At 43.6% G+C, this 18,000-nt stretch overlaps 1 protein-coding gene across 1 annotated transcript in view; it reads right to left on the bottom strand.

The window, feature by feature from the left end:
- Positions 1-2,009: 2,009 nt before the first annotated feature.
- The window catches only part of BMX (BMX non-receptor tyrosine kinase), a 38,551-nt gene continuing 22,560 nt past the window's right edge, over positions 2,010-18,000 (bottom strand). The window contains exons 10-19 of the mRNA XM_039483425.1: positions 17,663-17,717; positions 16,392-16,471; positions 15,036-15,163; positions 14,683-14,757; positions 12,322-12,493; positions 10,647-10,863; positions 8,749-8,813; positions 8,048-8,166; positions 5,466-5,623; positions 2,010-4,630 (exon numbers count right to left, since the gene is read on the bottom strand). Coding sequence (XP_039339359.1) covers positions 4,556-4,630; positions 5,466-5,623; positions 8,048-8,166; positions 8,749-8,813; positions 10,647-10,863; positions 12,322-12,493; positions 14,683-14,757; positions 15,036-15,163; positions 16,392-16,471; positions 17,663-17,717 — 1,144 coding nt within the window. The 3' untranslated portion in view covers positions 2,010-4,555. The remainder of the gene's footprint in view (positions 4,631-5,465; positions 5,624-8,047; positions 8,167-8,748; positions 8,814-10,646; positions 10,864-12,321; positions 12,494-14,682; positions 14,758-15,035; positions 15,164-16,391; positions 16,472-17,662; positions 17,718-18,000) is intronic.

The raw sequence follows: 18,000 nt of genomic DNA, 5'->3' as shown, positions 1-18,000 counted from the left end.
GAGTTTTTGCACCTTCAAAGTACCTGACTCCATACTAAACCCAAAACAGAAACTGAAAGAAGATAAACAGAAACTTGAACTTTGTTAAAATGTTGTGGCATATGTAATTTGCCGAGTTGGTTGGCCTAGTAAGTATGGTGTTGAGGCCAAACAGCAAATGTCCCCCCCTAAAATAGCTTTTTGGGTTATGCTTCCAGCTGAAAAGAAAACCTATTGTATAACTTGCGACAAAGAGTCCTGTGGCACCTTATAGACTAACAGAAGTATTGGAGCATAAGCTTTTGTGGGTGAACACCCACTTCATCAGAGGCATGCGTCCAACGAAGTGGGTATTCACCCACGAAAGCTCATGCTCCAATACTTCTGTTAGTCTATAAGGTGCCACAGGACTCGTCACTCTTAACCAGCCTGCCTTAGCGCCCGTGCTGCAATGCTGATCAGGAGCTGCCCGAGGTGAGCCTGTGCCCCAACCCCGAGCCCAAGGAAAGTGAGTGAGGGTGGAGGGGGGCTGGAGCCTCAGAGAAGGAGCAGGGTAGGGGCAGGGCAAGAGTGTTCAGTTTTGTGCAGTTAGAAAGTTGGCAATCCTATGTCCTACCAGGATGATATTAAATGGCTGATGGTGTGATATATCGTTTTGCAGCTCTGTAAGGGAATCAAGCCAAATTTAGGAGAGAGCAGAGATGTGCTCAAAGTGGCTGTTTCCTGCCTCACTTCCATATCAATTAATGGGAATTTTCCATTGATGTGGGACCAGGATTTGGCCTGTAATCTAGTACAGGGGTTCGTAACCTTTTTCTTTCTGAGCACATCCCCCCGACCCTCCCAACATGCTATAAAAACGTCATGGCTCACCTGTGCCACAAAACTGTTTTTCTGCATATGAAAGCCAGGCCTGGCGTTAGGGGGTAGCAAGCCGGGTAATTGCCTGCGGCCCCACACCACAGGGAGCACCGCAAAGCTAAGTTGCTCAGGCTTCAGCTCCACTCCGGGGTGGCGGGGTGCAGGTCCCTGGCTAAGTTCCCTCTAAGTTGTGTGGCCGCATAGCTGCCTATTAAGCCCCATGCAGGGGCTTGGGGCTTAGGGCTGTGGCGAGGAGAGACACCTCTCCCCGCTTACCTCAGCGTGGACCTGCCGCCGTGGGGAGAGATGACCCTCCCCTGGCGCCTGCCCCAGTGTGGAGCTGCCGTGGCTGGGAGAGAGGCGCCCCACTCCTCAGACTGGCCTCAGTGCGGAGTTGCTTGCTCCTGACTTGCCGCGGCCGGGGAAGAGGAACCCCTCCCTCGGCCCAGCCCAACTGGAGCTGCTGTAGCCAGGGAGATGCACCTCTCCTCCAGCCCTGAGCTTCTAAGGTGACAGAGAGAGGGTTGAGGGGAGTCCTCTCTCCCCACTGTAGCCCCTGGGCAGCCTGCACCCCAGACCCCTCATCCCTGGCCCAACCCCAGAGCCCGCACCCCAACACTCTGCCCCAGCCCTGAGTCCTCTCCTGCACCCCAAACCCCTCATCCCCAGCCCGCAGCCCCCAGCACTCCAATCCTCTGCCCCAGCCCTGAGCCCCCTCCTGCACCCCAAACCCTTCATCCCCACCCCAGAGCCTTCACCCCTAGCCAGAGCCCTCCCCCCTGCACCCAACCACCTGCCCAGCCTTGAGCCCCCTCCTGCAACCTGAATGCCTCTTCCCCAGACCCACCCCAGAGCCCCCCAAATCCTCTTCCCCAGCCCTGAGCCCCTCTCCACTTCAAACCCCTTGGCCCCACCTCCACCACATGAATTTTGTTATGTGCACCAATATGGAGGTGATGTGTCACATATCACTTTCATATTGGTGCACATAACAAAATTCATTCTGGATGTAAAAAATTAGAGGGTCCCTGGGCTTCAGCCCTGCGTGAGAGGGCTTTGGCTTTCTGCCGTAGGCCCCAGTGAGTCTAATGCCGGTCCTGCTTGTGGCCCCCCCAGGGCTCCCCAGATACCTGGTTGACAACTGCTGCTCTAGTAGACTTTGACTTGTTCTAATAATGAAATCATAGAACACCAAGTATTTTTTTCTATTTTATGAATGTTTCAGTGCAACAGCGTACATGACGCAGTTAAAATGCTGCCTCAAGTTAGATGTCATTAATACAGCTGACAGTGTCTTGCTACTAGAACAAAACTGTGCACGCATATGCTCGCATACACCCACTAGTAATTAATTTCATATAACTTGTGCATCTTTCACAATATTTAATAGTGGACTCTGTCATCTACTTTTGCTAGGGTCTCAATTCTCCTTTTGACAACTGTATGTGTTTTGCATCTTCCCACCCTTCTGTGTAACTTGATTTATTTTTCACTTGGACCAACAAACAACTTTTATGCAAACAGGAAAACAACTAAGCTTGCTGTGTTCCCTTCATGCTGTAATGTCACAAAATGCCGTGAAATAATCCAATCACCAATGCTAAATAAGAGATGTGGGCTAAAAATAACACAGTCTCAGCATCCGTTCATAAGTTGCAGCTACGACAAATGTATTCACTTTAGAGTTAAAGTTCCAAATGTCTCATCTAGATGTAGGAAGAAGTCTCATAAATTCTGGTAACGTTGTGCATTGAGATGTGTGATGTTTCCATTTAGCTGTGAATTTACAACATAGTGATAGAAAGTCACAGGATTCTGATACAGACATTAGCCAAATCAACTTTGCAGCACTCCACTTTGGTTTGTCAGACTCAAACAAACAATGCTGCCTCACACAGGTTTGGAGCTTCAGCCAAAGCACTAACTAAAGCCTCGTCTGAACACGATCAAGTTCAGAGAGAAGCGGCAACTATGTTTATATCCATAAAACTTGACGCTAACGAGAGAAAGACCAACATCAAACATAGGCCAAGGACATATGGAAAACAGTTCACGAATGGCTCTTATATGTACTAGGCTTCAAAACAAATCAAGCAATTTTATAAAGCAATCTAAAATGTAACTGAAAACAAGGGAAAGGCCTATAACGAAGGATCGGTTAAAATCAACTATTTTCATCCGTCTTAAGCAACATTTCCCTTACACTTCCCGTTCTGTATTGGGCATTATGGAGAAAAGGGGGAAAAACCTGTTAGAAATGCTATGCAGACATAACTGGCCAGTTCCTCATACGTCAGACAGGAATTTTTGTAAATGAACATAATTCCCTCTAATGTACCTGTTTACCACTGTACTCCAGGTGCCAAAGCATCCTCTGCATTAATATTTCAGCCTGACTTTTAAAAATAAACAGTTCTGCTATACATGTTATTTCTACTCCTTTAAAAATACCAGAAACATGGCAAGACAAACACTGGAGCAGTCGAATACATAAAGTTCAATGTACTCTTCTCCCTGTAGAGCCAAAACAATTACTGTTACCATTACTATGAATCAAACACTATTCACAATTTTTCAACATGTACTTAGAAGAAAATAAGCCAAAATTTGCAAACCTGGGTGTCTAAGGTTAGGCTCCTAAATCTATATTTAAGCGCTTACATAGAAGTAAGTTCAGAGGTGCTAAGCAGTGCCAGCTGCCATTGCAGTCAGAGGGAGCTACAGTTGATGAGCACCTTTGAAAATTAGGGGCCTTCTAGTTAAGTGTCCAAATATGGATTTAGGAGTCAAATTTCAAGCACTCAAGTGTGAAATTTTTGGTCATGCCATTATATTAATAACATTTCAAATGGTGATGTCTTCCTCAGGTATCTGGTCTTGCAGCTCCCATACTGATGTTTCAATAGACCAGCCTGTTTAAGGCTCATGGAATTCCAGACAAGGATGGTTGTGCATTATCAGGGGTTAAACAGGGAATAAGAACGTATCCCTGCCAACAGAGCCCATCATTGTATTTCAAATGCCACACAGATCTAGTTTAGAATGAACAATGAATTAAACCTGTGTCATTAGGGCCCAATCCAATGTGCACTAGTCAATGGAAAGACTCTCCTTCACCTCAGGGAAGCTGGATCAGGCCCTAGTGACCAAACTGATATGCTGTTTACTGGCAATAGCATCCACGTCATTGAAGTTTACACTAATGCCACTGGAGTTGCAGCCACTTGCACCAGGTATGAATTTGACCCATAATACCAACCTCAGGTTTATATACCAGAAAATACCCTGGGATCTGATATGATAATGAGAAAACCTATTAAGCTTATATTACCCACGTTTACATTTTCCAAATAAAGATGAATAAAATCCAGTTGTGATGTGAAATAAACCCACCACAACAAACCTTGAAAGAGTTTACATTAGTACTGCATATTTCTCTGCTTGTGAAGTACTGGGGTTGGGGGGTCATACTAATAGCATCAGTAATATACTTCTACACTCTTCTTTCAGACAATACCAAGTCACCACAACATCACAAGAGTTTTCTTCTTTACTCTATGTTGTCAAAGCACTGCGAATTAAAAGACAATGAAAAACCAGTGTAATACTGCTGGAGTCAGCCAGATTTCAGAATTCATACAAGAGTATTAGCTCCCACAAAGTAGACTGGTGATATGTCAACCAATATTCAAAGCCACATGATAAGGACTTGTCTTCAAGACTTGTCATCTTCTCTGAGTGGCTCAATAATTGATAGGAGTTGCTGAAATGTGGGGCGCTTTTCTGGCAGCTATATGAAAACAAAAAACAACTTATGTGGTTACTTAACAGTGAAAATATAACAGTTACTGTAACACATTCATTTTTCTTAGCTCAAACATGTAGAATTATGGAGAGGTAATGGCATTTATGTGGCAAAGCAATTTATGATTCCAAGCACTGTATGCTTTAAATCTTTCTTCTATTGCTATTGCTTTCTTTTTTCTTTCTCTTTAAAATTTTTGTTCAAGTAGAACTTATTTTTGTCATGTTTGGTGTGAGTCATATAAAAACAAACAATCACCATTTTATAGTAGCACCAATAATGTGCCAGGCAGTTTCTAGACACTCAAGAAGGGACATATCACAGTTTAAAGACAGGTAAACGGAGGCGGGAAGAAGAACAATAAATTGGGAATTTTTTTGTACTAGAGTCACTGTAGGCAGCATGGCAGCATTGATCTTTAAGAGAAACTTAAATATGGATACAGAATGATCAATGTTTGACCTACAAACCTTGACAGTGCTCTTATGTTTAGAATTTCAGGCATAGAGACATTATGATGAATCACAAACTCTAAATCTTCATCTACTTTGAGGCATATTTTAAAGCTATCTTCATAAATGAATGGTACACCTTCCTCAAAAGGAAAATCTTGCTTAATTTTCCACACTTGTCCTCTTGTTAATTATGGGCCCTTTCTCTGGATTACTGTAGTAGAGGGCTTTATGGAAGCTAGTTTTTCTCTACAACTGATGTTCTTTAACAGAAATAGTTTCCTGTATTGCTTTTTTTTTCAGCTGCCCATCATGAAGCTCATCAATTGTTTTAGATATCTCCAGTGCATATGGACCTAGGTACATACCTCATGCCAGCAGCTGTACATTAACTGGTAGACGGTCTCTGAGGCCAGTTGTGGTCGGTAAAGCCGATATCCCTCAGAAACCTTCTCAATCACTTGTATGTTATCATACAGTTCATAGGGTTGCTTTCCCAAAGTGAACACCTCCCACATTAAGATCCCTGCAGAAATTTCCAGGGTTGAAAGACAAGAAATTTAATGAAAAAACCATTCCAGATCAAGACACTTAAGCAATACTCATCTAATAGAACGGTAATAACAGATGAGACTTCTAGCAAAAAATGTTTTTCTAGCAAATGTATGGGGCTGACTTGTAACCAGGGTATGATGAACGGTATTAGTGTTAGTGATGCTGTACTCAATTGCAAACAACATACTGTTGCAATGGAAGGTGATGTTGAATGATACTAATGTTTGATGGTGTTATTCAGTGATAATGCCCAAGACATGGCAATTTAAGATTTGTCCTATGTCAACTTTACAAAATATAGAATAAGTACTAAGGGCATTTTGTAGATGATTTTCTCATGTGATTTTACAGATGTTTTTAAGGGACTGGGACATTTAGTCCTTTAGTGTTAGAAGACTTAAATAAGATTCCCAAAGGACTTACAATGCTTATATATAAGGCTGCGAGTCTGTCACAGAGATCACAGATGTCATGGATTCCATGACTTTCTGTGACTTCTGCAGCTGCAGCTGCCAGGCTGGCAGATCCCTGGGCTGCCCGAGTAGCTGACCCCGGAGCCAGCTGCTGTGGCGTGCCCTGGGGCAGCCGCACCGGCTGCTGCTGGAGGAGCCCTGGGGCCTTGCAACAGCAGTGGTCACGGAGGAGCAGCTGTCCCAGAGGCTGCCCCAGAGACTGTCAGAGCAGCAGTCCCCAGTGGCCTTGGAGCAGTGCAAGACAGTCAGCCCCTGCCACCAGAGCAGGGGCCAGCCACTGACCCCCCCCCACCCTCCCAGAGCATCAGTGTCCTGGGGGCCCCCAGAGCAGTGGTACCCTGGGCCCCAGGAGCTGCTAAGTTTTAGTCACTCAGGAGTATTTATAGTAAAAGTCATGGCCAGGTCACAGGCGGTGATTTTTTGTTTATTGCCCATGACCTGGCCATGACTTTTACTAAAAATACCTGTACTAAATCTTAGCCTTAATTGTATACCTTTCATACCTGTCAATAAAACCTGCAAGCTCTAGACATCAGTTAATGTAACTGTCATTAGTACCTGACGTTTTGTGTCAATTTTGCAGTAAACTTTCTTTCAGGCTAATTAAACTTACATGAAACTCATGCCAATTCCAAAGTGGAAAAAAAAGTATTTCATTGTTTCTTTATTACGTATAATACTGTACACAAAGAGTTTTTTCAAAAGTATTTTTTTCTGATTAGTTTTTACATCAGAATTAGCAGGCCTTGACTACTTTGTAGCTGCTTGAGGACTCTTTTGAAGACTGGCAAATTGCAGTGGGATAGAAAGAGCATAACAGAATGAAATCTGTATTCCAGCTTTCCCTGGAGTTCTCCTAAAATACCTAAAAATCAACATAACTTCTGTTCAGCAGTCAGCTATTGGAATATGACTATTGCTCCTGTTTTTTAGCCCTCCAAACAGTCATCAGGCAAAAACAGGGCAATCAAGAAATGATGGGCCTGATTCTTCTCTTGCTTACACTTGGGTAATGGATCACTGTAAAACGGCTATGGAAGAGAAGAGAATCTGGCCTTGTATTTCTAGGGTGAAATACTGTCTCCCCCCCCGAAGTCAACATCAAAATTGTCACAAGACTTCAGTGGAGCCAGGATTTTGCCCACAATGTAAAAGCAAACAGGAAAAGCTATCATTTATAAAAAGAAATTATGATGCCCTCTGTATACTGTATAACATAGTAGTATAGGGCACAAGCAAAACATTTTCAGCATTGCAGTCTTTCTTTTAATGGGATAGGGTGACTAGCGGGAGACAAAGCTGAGAGGAAGAAGAATTTGGAAAACCTTTCTTCTGCCTTGTTCACCACAGCTCAGTGCCAGGTTGCCATGAGAAGTTCAGCTGTTTGAGCTCTCCTGGCTGGAAACAGGTTTGCATCATGTTCTAAGTTCCATGCTAGCTTCTTGCCAGCACATGTATCCCATGATTACACAGTGTCGTGTGCTCACCCATGCTAGAGGTTGCGCTTGCGATTTATGAATCTGCTACAACCTTTGAACTAACTGAACAGGTCTTTTAGCTCAGGCACCAGAGGCTGGGGATTTTAGAGCTAGAGGGCTCTGGTTCGGTCTCTGCTCCAGCGACCCACCCCGGGCATTGCACTACACACATATTGCACAACATCTGGGTAGTGGGCCAAATTCTAGTCTGTGCACCCACAAAGAAGCCATTAAGATTACAGCAGCTTGGTCTATTGTTATTGCATGGCAATATTAAGCAGAATATACACGCTATAGGTAGTAAATACCTATCCTAGACTTTTGCACAGTAGTTGTTAAAGTCTGTCAGTCATTTTTTTTTGGCTTTTCAAATATGCAGTCAAGTTTGCACTTTTTTGATCTTATTAAGCCTCTCCAATATGAAAGGTCAAATCCCATACGTACCAAAGGCCCATACATCCGACTTGCTGCTAAACTTGGTATAATGAAAAACTTCTGGTGCCGACCACTTCACTGGAAACGTAGTTCCTAATGAACTTATATACAGGTCATCCAGAACATACCTGCAAGGGAAGAGCCAGTCTTCAGGCTATGACAAATAGCTAGTGAAACACTGCTTACTGCTTCTGCCTGGAATGCCCCGCAAGAACTCTCCAACAAGCCCGTGAGCAAAGCCTGGCCAGAAACCCAGGTCTCCAGAGGTGACCTGATAGAAACTCTAACCTCAAGCTATGAGGTATGTTGCTGCAATCAAGTTACCAAGGGACTCTTTCTCATGTCATTGCTAGAGGGATCAGAAATCCAAAATCGTGAATCTCTCACAAAGGGAATATTGTACACAGAGAATATTGTTGAGATTTCTTTCACCAGCATGAAACGATGATGTGCATACATTTGCCCTCTAACCTTTAGCGATGCCAAGAGTCTGCACCTTCTATTTTTCATTTCATTGAAAGCCCCAGAATGGGTTACAATCATTAACTCAGTTGGACTAAAGAGAACTAGATAGTCCCTGTGGTTAACTTTGCTAATAACCAGTCCATTCACTGTTGGTTTCATGGCCACACCGGCTGACTAACACCAATAAAGCATTCAGGATTGATATTATTGCACTACAGTGGTTGAAGAGTCAGTCTGTAGCTTACCTAGTCATCCCGAAGTCAGACACCTTCACAGTGAGATCACTATCAACCAAGCAGTTCCTAGCAGCCTTTAGTGGGAAAACAAGAAAACAGACTGAGTGACCAAAATCCAAGTGAAATAAGAGTTTGGTTATTTTCAAATAGTATTTCTGTCCTTCAGAATTCCTTCGTAAGGGTCCTTGGGCCAGAACCTGGGTCTGTAGAGCCTGGGACAGCTACAGTCAGGGGGGACTGTGGAGAGTGAGTGCTGCAGGAAGTACCACCCAAGTACCTGCTGCCCTCTGATTTGCCAAGTGCCCCTACTTAGCCTCAGAGGTTGCCCCAGGAAGTTGTCTGGACAACCACACAGACTTTGCCTTGTCTCCTGATCCCTTATTCCAGCCTGACTCTGACTCTGATTTCTGCCTCCTGATTCCAGCCTGGTGCTATCTCTGACTTCCGCTCTCTGACCCTGGTTTGACTCTGACCCCAACTCTTGCTTACTGAACCTGGCTCTTGTGATTCATGAAACTCCTGCTCGGTGACCACTGTTCCTCACATGCAGACCACGGCCTAAATGTGACTACTAGGTCACACTGCCTATGCCCTGATCACTTATATTCATGAAGTTCTTTGATTAAAAAATGATGCACTATATTTTTAATTTGTAACAATAATAATACTGAGCTCTTCGATAGCACTTGTCATCCATAGATATCAAAGTGCTTTACAAAGGAAATCAGTATCGTTATCCCCATTCTACTGATGGGGAAACTGAGGCATGGGGAGGGGAAGTCGCCCAGCAAACCAATGGCAGAGCCAAGAATTGAATGCAAGTCTCCTGAACCCCAGACCAGTGTTCTAGCTACTAGATAACACCACATCAAAAGTTGCTAGTACATCAAAAACAAGAACAACATATGTATGATAGGAGAATGCTGACATTATAAGGAGAATGGATTATTGAGAGATAATTTAAGCAGTATGGGCAATGAATAGGCCAGTAAGAGCCCCGATCTGCACAGACTTATTTATGTGAGCATTTACCTAAGGCTATCATCTCTGCCGGGAGGGCTGTTAATCCCAGGGATATGGTTCACCTCCTAAAGCCAAGTTCGATTTTTATTCTTGGCTCTCTATGGTTTGTAACAGTCAGTAGCAAATTTTCAGACATTGCCTTTATATTTATAACTTGAATTTTGTACAGATAAACTGCTTGGCATCCTGGATTTCTGATTTGAATGTGCAAACTGGTTAGTTACATGTCCAGTTACTCGATTCGTGTACACAAATAAATAACTGCAAACACTAAAACGAATATTTAAAAAATGATGGTTGAAGCTGGAGATGTTGGGCTGAGGCCCCTTTGAAAATGTAGCTCTCTCCATAGTGTAGAGTCTCACGCATTTTCCAATGGCTACAGTTAGAACACACAATGTCAAGACTGAGTCTGGAACATGAGTCTCCAGGAGCGAGGGATAGTTCTCTTTCAGTGATCTCACACAATAACCAATCTACTCCAACCCAAACCTGTCTGCCAGTGTTCTTGAACACACGTTCCTGCACAAACTGTGGGCCTGGATACCAAGGTCCTGATTCTGCTCTCAGTTATACTAGCATAAAGTAGAGCTAGATCACTATGAAACCAGGGTGCGTAATAGAAGGAACAAGACCTAAGTGGGTAAAATACTGGCTGATTACAACAAAATCTGAAAGGTTCAAGTTCTTGACACAGCAGCTCTTCTTATAATGGTAACAAAACACCACTAAACAGAACGTTCTATTCCAGTGGCCTACATGTTCACACTGTTACCCTTGTTTTGTGCCAGTGTGAGTTACACTGGTATAAAACAGGAGTAACAGAACGTAGAATCAGGTCCTAACTCTCCTCTTCCTACCTATCCTACGTGGCTAGAGCTTACCAAATCTCGATGAATGAACTGCTGACTCTCTAAGAAACTCATAGCTTCACAAATGTCATAACATATTTCCAGCAGCTGAGAGGGTTGCAGTTCCTTTCCGTGACTCCTCAAGTAGTTAAGCAAGCAGCCATTAGCCATATATTCTGCCACTATATAGATGGGATATGTCTCTGTGCAAACTCCATAGAGCTTAACAAGTTTGGGATGATTAAGTTTCCTGAAACAAAATATTAAGACATAAATATGTTACTCTATTTTGTGAGCTTTTATTCCTTATCATTACCTTGACATTTGTAAAGGAACTTTTGGAGCCATACAAACAAATAATAATTAATAAGAGTTCTAGCCTACTTAGTAAATCCTGTCACAAGTTTGGGTTTGATCAATGAAATCTCAGACTTAAAAATTTCCCTTTCAAGCAGAGGTTTAATTTCTTTCTCCATGCTAGCATGAAACAATTGCACAAATAATCACTAATGGTGAAACTGACTTTTTTAGGTTCCAATAGTGCAGACTTCTGAGACCCACTGGCACACATGAAGAAAGCTGCGTTAGTGTATTGGCACCTGAGATTTTAGGATTTCATGTCACAGAATGGACTGGGCCCTTTAAGAGGGAACTATTCCAGCCCACTTGTGCCTTATTAATAGCCCCTCGAAATGGGCCAGATAAAGGGCAGCTGATCTCTGTAAAGAGCTGGAGGAAGGCAGGAAACAAGAAGGGACAGCTGTGGCAGAGAGTGAGAAAGGTTCCTGCAGGGAAGATCATGCAATTAGGGGAGTTGCTCCAGCTTGGAAGGGCTGGGAGTGGCCTGCTGAAGCAGGGAAGAACCTGAGACACCAGGGGAGTTCTGAGACAGTACCTCAGGGAGGATGGGTTGTTCCCAGTTTAAGTCTGGGGAAGCCTCATTTTGAACTTTTTGCTAGTAAAACCAGTAAAACCTCTACAGAGGGGTACCACTGAACAAAGAGAAGCCTGTTTTGAATTCTTGAGGAGTCCAAGTGGGGAAACTGAGGCAGGGCACGACAGAGCCACTCTAGACCATGAGAAAGCATTCAAGAGGTGGCTACGTTCCTACTAAGAGAATGTAGCAAAGTAGAATCAGCTATTATAACCATTTCAGCTAGCCAACTGACAGGAACACAGCACATTTCCTTATGTTGTGACATACCTAAAATGGCCCTGAATAAAACTACTTGCAAACTGGTATCTCACTGTGGCGACTGGGGTGGTTACCTCCCCATTGCTAAGGGGAAATATACTGCAGATGCATTAATCAGTCTAATACGTCCCATCTACTTGTGTGTATGTCATTCCTACCTGCTTCTGATGACAGAAATAGATAATTCCATCCATGCCTGTTGAAGGAGGCGTTTCAATAATAAAGTACTTGTTTAAATCACACATGCAGAAGCTCAGCAGTCAGTGACGCTGAAGAGCAGTATAATACTGGTTACTGGTAACCCCAGCAATCTCTCTACTATTCTTTTGATGCCTCTTTAAATGTGATGCCCTAGGTGGCCACATACTCAGCCCATGCCTAAAGCTGCCTGTGGTACTCATGGTTTTAGTTTGAAGAGGAACTTCTTTTTTCAGTGACTATTCTATATTAGTGAGATGACTTGTGGAAGAGCTTTATTTACAATGTTATTTCATTAAGCAAAGTGCAGCTTACATCATGGTGTGAGCTTCCTCTATGAATTCATCTTCTGACATTGATCCTTCTTTAATCATCTTAATGGCAACATCGTACTTTCCCTTCCATTTTCCCAGCTGTACCACTCCAAACTGGCCACTTCCTAATTCCTTGAGCAGGACGATTTCCTCTCGTTTCAGCTCCCAGATCCCTAGACAGACAGAAGCAATCCCTTTTAGCTACCAGCCTGACATATTCAGTCCCGGGGTCCTAAAGGTGTCCATCTGTTTTCTTTTGCAGTGCATGAAAGTGTGCCACATGAAGTCTATGGGTTTTGTATGTGAGTGGCATCAGAAATGTAGCACAACCCCAGAGTGCCATTCGACACCACAGCTGAGGTATGTTAGTTCGCAAAACCAGACAAAGTTTGTGTGACTTATGAAGGACTTTTGGGTCAAACAATCGAAATATCACCAGGCTGTTTTTCAGTTGGCTTTGCAAACAAATGCAATCCCACCACATAATGTGCTAGAATAGAATAAGAAAGGGCCAGACTGAGATGGCTGTGGCATGGGTGTGCAGATGGAGGGAGTGCACAAGGAGCCAGTCACTTGACCCCAGAGGGAATTGGGGAATGTGGTTCCCATGGCCTTCCAACATCCACACACACAGCAGCCTTGGGAATAGGCTGCATGCACTGGTGGGTGGTGACTAAACTAGCTTTAAGAATAATGCACCTGTGCACTCCCCATACAAAGGAGCTAGGGGAGGGACTGATCACCAAAGAACAATCTCTCTCTAAACTCTGTGTGTTGCAGGGTGGTTCTGCATTACCTCTGACACAGCGATAAATCTAGGTGGCTGCCAACCAGCGAGTGTAAAGCTTCTGCAGCCTTCTATAAGGTCAAGATTGGAAGTAAGGAAAATCCTAATGATTTATTTTTACTGACAAATTATACCCTGTCAGTGTGACGATGTGTGGGACCCATCTGTACAACATAAGGAATTCTGAGTGAGATTATGAACTCTCTCCATGCATCTTTATCAAACTCTATTTGGAATGTGCAGCCTTTTGTCTTCTCTGTTGTCCTTTTACCTCATCTTGGACAGAAATTCCATGGGGGGTGACACAGGACTGGCAATAGAGGGTTGTGAAATCTAGGTGGCCCTCTATTCAAATACAAGTGCCCTAGGCAATAGGCAGAGTCCCACCCAGAAAATCTAGTCTGTCAGGGGAGAGATAACCTGGCCACAAAGTCATCTGGTATGGGTCTGAGATCATCTGTGGAGCCTGATCCAGGAGTCACAGGACAGAAGGAATGGAAGGTTATAAAAGGGCAGGAGCAGTTCTCCTGGGGGACTTCAGCCATTTTCACCAGCTCGCACAGAGGGACGCTGCCGCAGGAGCCTGATGGGGAAGTGGGGACCCCTGGCCACCTGAATTCTGATGGACCCCAAGGGAGAAGTGAGTTAGCGGGGCATTGCATTCAGAATGTTCAGTGTTTTCTAAATGATCTATACCCTCTTGTCCGTTCTCTCAGAAGTAAAGAGAAGTAGTGGTTTAGAATCTTGTGGAAAATCTGTCTGTGAGAGTTATGTACGGCACCTACCCCATGTCCCTGAGGGGTTAACCTGTTTACCTAGGGTGCTCACAAGGCTGGAGTTCTGAGAAGTGCTGTGCATAAGCTGTGGTGGGGAATTGTGAGGGTCACTCCCGGTTGCAGAGACTAGGCAGTTGGACCACAAGGTCTCAGCTCTCAGAAGCGAGTGCTAAACAGAGGATCTTCATCCCAAGAGTGTTCCTAGGGCCCCCCAAGCCAGGGGCAGTCCCTGGACTCCATTTAGACTCTAGAGCAGTGGTTCTCAACCTATTTACCATTGTGGGCCACATATGCAGCTCTCTCTGTGTCAGGTGGGCCATATTCACACAGTATATATACTACTACTACTACTATATATATATATATATATATATATATATATATATATATATATATATATATATATATATATATATATATATGGCCCTGAGCATGTCACATGGGCCACTGCTGTATGCTGATTGGGCTGCAAGCAGCCTGCGGGTTGAGTACCACCACTCTAGAGAAGTGGTCTCCAAGTGGGGTGCGCAAGAGGATCCTTGGGGTGCTTTTTTTTCCACTTTGGCAACAATGGTAGAGTCAGCGCGGCAGGGGGTGCATGCTCAAATATTTTTACTGATGGGGTGCATGATCAAAAAAGTTTGGAGACCACTGCTTTAGAGGCTTAGAGGATTTGAGGATTCAGCATTGAGATCCCCTCAAAGCAGTCTCGTGAGTGTCCAGCAGGGGGAGCTCAACCAGCACTGTGACAGGTGGCAAACAGTGACAATAGTTTTAAAAGGGAAAATCATCTCCATACCATTTCCTAAGGATGCTGTCGATGGGACCTTATTTGCTTTCGTAGTCACAGCATGCCGAAGCCTTGTAATCATACCTACAAAGAAAGCCAGTTAACGATCACAGTACATGCAGCTCTCTTAAATAATAATAAAAATCCTAGGCAACTAACCCCACCACCATGAACAAATTCTCAAGATTGACACCTAAAAGGGGGATAAATCTATTCTTAGTATTTAGACCATTCAGTATGGCAAGAGATTCACCATAAATACTAGAAACCCAACAACCTGAGTCTCTCTAAATCTATCTATGACAGGAGAAAAACACATTCAGGATCAGCAGAAGGGGCAAGAAGAGACAGAAGTGGTTTACCTGCTGAGTTATGCTGATGATAGTGAATAAGCTGGGGAACTGAATCAAAACAGTAATTTTCAGCCAGATAATATTTGTTTTCGTAGTTTGTGTGCACGTGGTAATGTTTGACCGTTCCTTTTTTATCTCTGAAAAATAGCACAAAGTATTCTTTATGTAAGAGCCTTGGTAAATGGACTCAATAAAGTCCAAGCCTTATTTAGTTAATTAGACAGGTAGTCACCAAACTCATAATGCACCAGTTACAACTTTAATGATATTTTTTTCTTTGCTGCTATCAGTTGTCATTTAGTTAAGGGGACTCTTTGCTTAATAAATGGTATCTAAATACTTACTGTAGTAAAGTGGTCATGATAAACTTAATTGGGCCACCCAGAATATTATGGGCTTGAGTGATGCTCCAGCCCTCCTTTACTTTCTGTTCTGTGTGTTCCCACTCTATTGTGGTGCAGTTGAATAAAGCAGCAAGTTCCCCAGCTTGCAGTCCTGTGAGTGAAGTGTTACTTTTGTTGCACGGAGCAGTCCCTTTACAAAATTACTTGTTACAAATTTTCAATATTTCCGTAGCTTCCAATATGTAGCATTCAAAATGCTGGTCATATTTATAAGGGATATCGGCTGCCCCACTGCAGGACACTTAACTGCCTGGGGATATGAAAAAACTTCCCCCATGAAAATCATAGAACCATAGGCTTAGGGTCATCTAGTCTACCCCCCTGCCAAGATGCAAGATTTATTGTGTCTAAATGTTATTTAATGCAAACAATGGTGGTGGGGAATCAGGGTATTATATCTTCCTCTGATGCATCTGGTATTGGACACCTCTGATTAAAGGACATTTGACTAGAAGGACCAGTGGTTTGATCCACTAAGGCAATTTTTCTGAATGTTTGCAGTTCCATTTCTAACCACTCCTTCCTTTTTCCTGCCTCTCCCAAGCTTGGTTTCTTCTCCCCTTCCCCATTTCTCTCTCTCTTCAGTTTCCCTCTCCTTCCAGACATTACATTAATCTCCCAGACAGCCTGTCCTTGGAGATGCTCCCTGTTCAGCTGGCAATGAAACAATATATCTACCAGCTCTCCCCTACTCTCTCTCTCCCCTGCAATGAGCACACCTCTTTGTGGTGCCTTCTGTCACGATAGCACCGGACTCAGCAAAAGGGACCAGAAAAAGGAACCAAAAAGAAGGTTAAGGCACGGATGGATTTAGAGGGATAATACTGTTTAGAAGCCTGTTTCCAAACTTGCCCAAAGTTCAGTCCAGATCTGGTGAAGTAACCTTGGTATTGAATGACTCCCTCAGGAACAAACCCATGGAGTGGACAATGGAAACAAAGGCAATCCTTTGAATACTCACTCAAGAGCCTTGCTGAATACGGACACGGTGTACTTGCCCATTCGGCTTGAATTTCGAACCATAAAAGCACCTTCTTTCTCCTAATAATAATAAACAAAAAAGGAAGGAAAACATCACAAGAAACTCCCACTATTTGAGAAATATTTTGTAACTTTGCCTTGATGCATTTCCAGAATGCCTTAAACTCACATCCGTTTTCCACTGCCTCCGTATATCTGGGTGACTAAACAGCTAGAGAGATTTTCAGTACATATTCATTTTCAGGCTATTTCTGAGTGTGAGTGGCAGCTAAATCCTACTTTTCTCCTCTTCCCCATCCCCCAACTTTGCACTATAGGTTTGTGCTTTTGAGGGTGGTTTCCCAGGTAGGTGCTGAGATTCTGGTTTCCATTAGGACTTTCCTAGCAGTACATGTAGGAGCGACATTAGTCTTGTGCTGGAATTTGGTTGCTGTGTGGCTGGAACAAGACACATATAAGTCCAACTGTGGTCTAAGATTCAATGCTGCAAGATGCTGCGCAACCTTATGTCCCATTCAGATCAATGGGATTTGGGACTATTCAGCCCCTGATAGGGCCATAGGTGACTAATCCTTCTACTGCCCCCCTCCCTCCCCGTCTTCCTAGAAATACACAGTGATTTGCCAGGATTATACTTCCTTTCTGAACCTCTGGTGCAGGCAGCTGGGAAGGAAAATTGGGCCATGGATCCGTGGAGCATGGTATGAACTGCAACTGGCTGAGCACCAATGGGACAGGCAGTACTCAAGGAGTGAGTGTCACAGGAGCTAGGAGATGTAATAGGTAAGTGTACTAGATGCTGACATGTCATGTCTCCGATGGAAAGGAATATGACAATGCCATTGTCCAGTCGTCTCCATTTGTGCATGTCATAGAATCCCCGCACAGTATTCTCTGACTGGCTGTCTGTGCTCCAAGAAGACCAACATTTGAAATAGCAATGTAGAGTATTGTGTCAGGAGTGAAAGCCATTGGCAAAGTTTTGGGGGGAGGGCTCTGCCTGCGCTTTGCCTAGTTTAGATTAGTGCCATTATGTAGTCACCTCTAGGGCCCTTACATTCACCCACAACCTAATTACTCCTATATCTTCATACTAAATTAATACCTACCAGTATTTCAGTTTCTACCACTCTCACTGTAATACTAAAGTTATTTAAAGAGCATCAGCACCCTCTAGAGGTGAGAAGCAGCAACGATAACAATAGATTTAGAGAGAGGTTTAAACGTAGTTAATAAAGATATTCCCAGTACCTTCTGTCGTAGCAGTTGCTCTGCCTGGGCCCTGGAGATATCACCAGCATACCAACTGCAGCAAGAAATATTGTTTACAGCATGATTTCTGAATAACGGTTTGGCAAAGTAGACCAATGAAAAACCCTTACAAGATGCATCATTTTCAAATCTGCTTTTAAAAAGGAAAAGTATCTATCTTACATAGCCCCCATTAGTAGTAGTAGTAACTGAGCACCTCACAGTCTTTAATGCGTTTATCCTCGCAACACCCCAGTGAGGCAGAGCAGTGCTATTATCCCCATTCTTCAGATGGGAAACGGAGGCACAGAGAGACTAAATGACTTGCTCAAAGTCAC

The sequence above is a fragment of the Mauremys reevesii genome, linkage group 1, assembly GCF_016161935.1.
Source record: "Mauremys reevesii isolate NIE-2019 linkage group 1, ASM1616193v1, whole genome shotgun sequence".
NCBI classification, from domain to species: Eukaryota; Metazoa; Chordata; order Testudines; family Geoemydidae; genus Mauremys; species Mauremys reevesii.
This window is presented reverse-complemented; position numbering and strand designations above follow the sequence as displayed.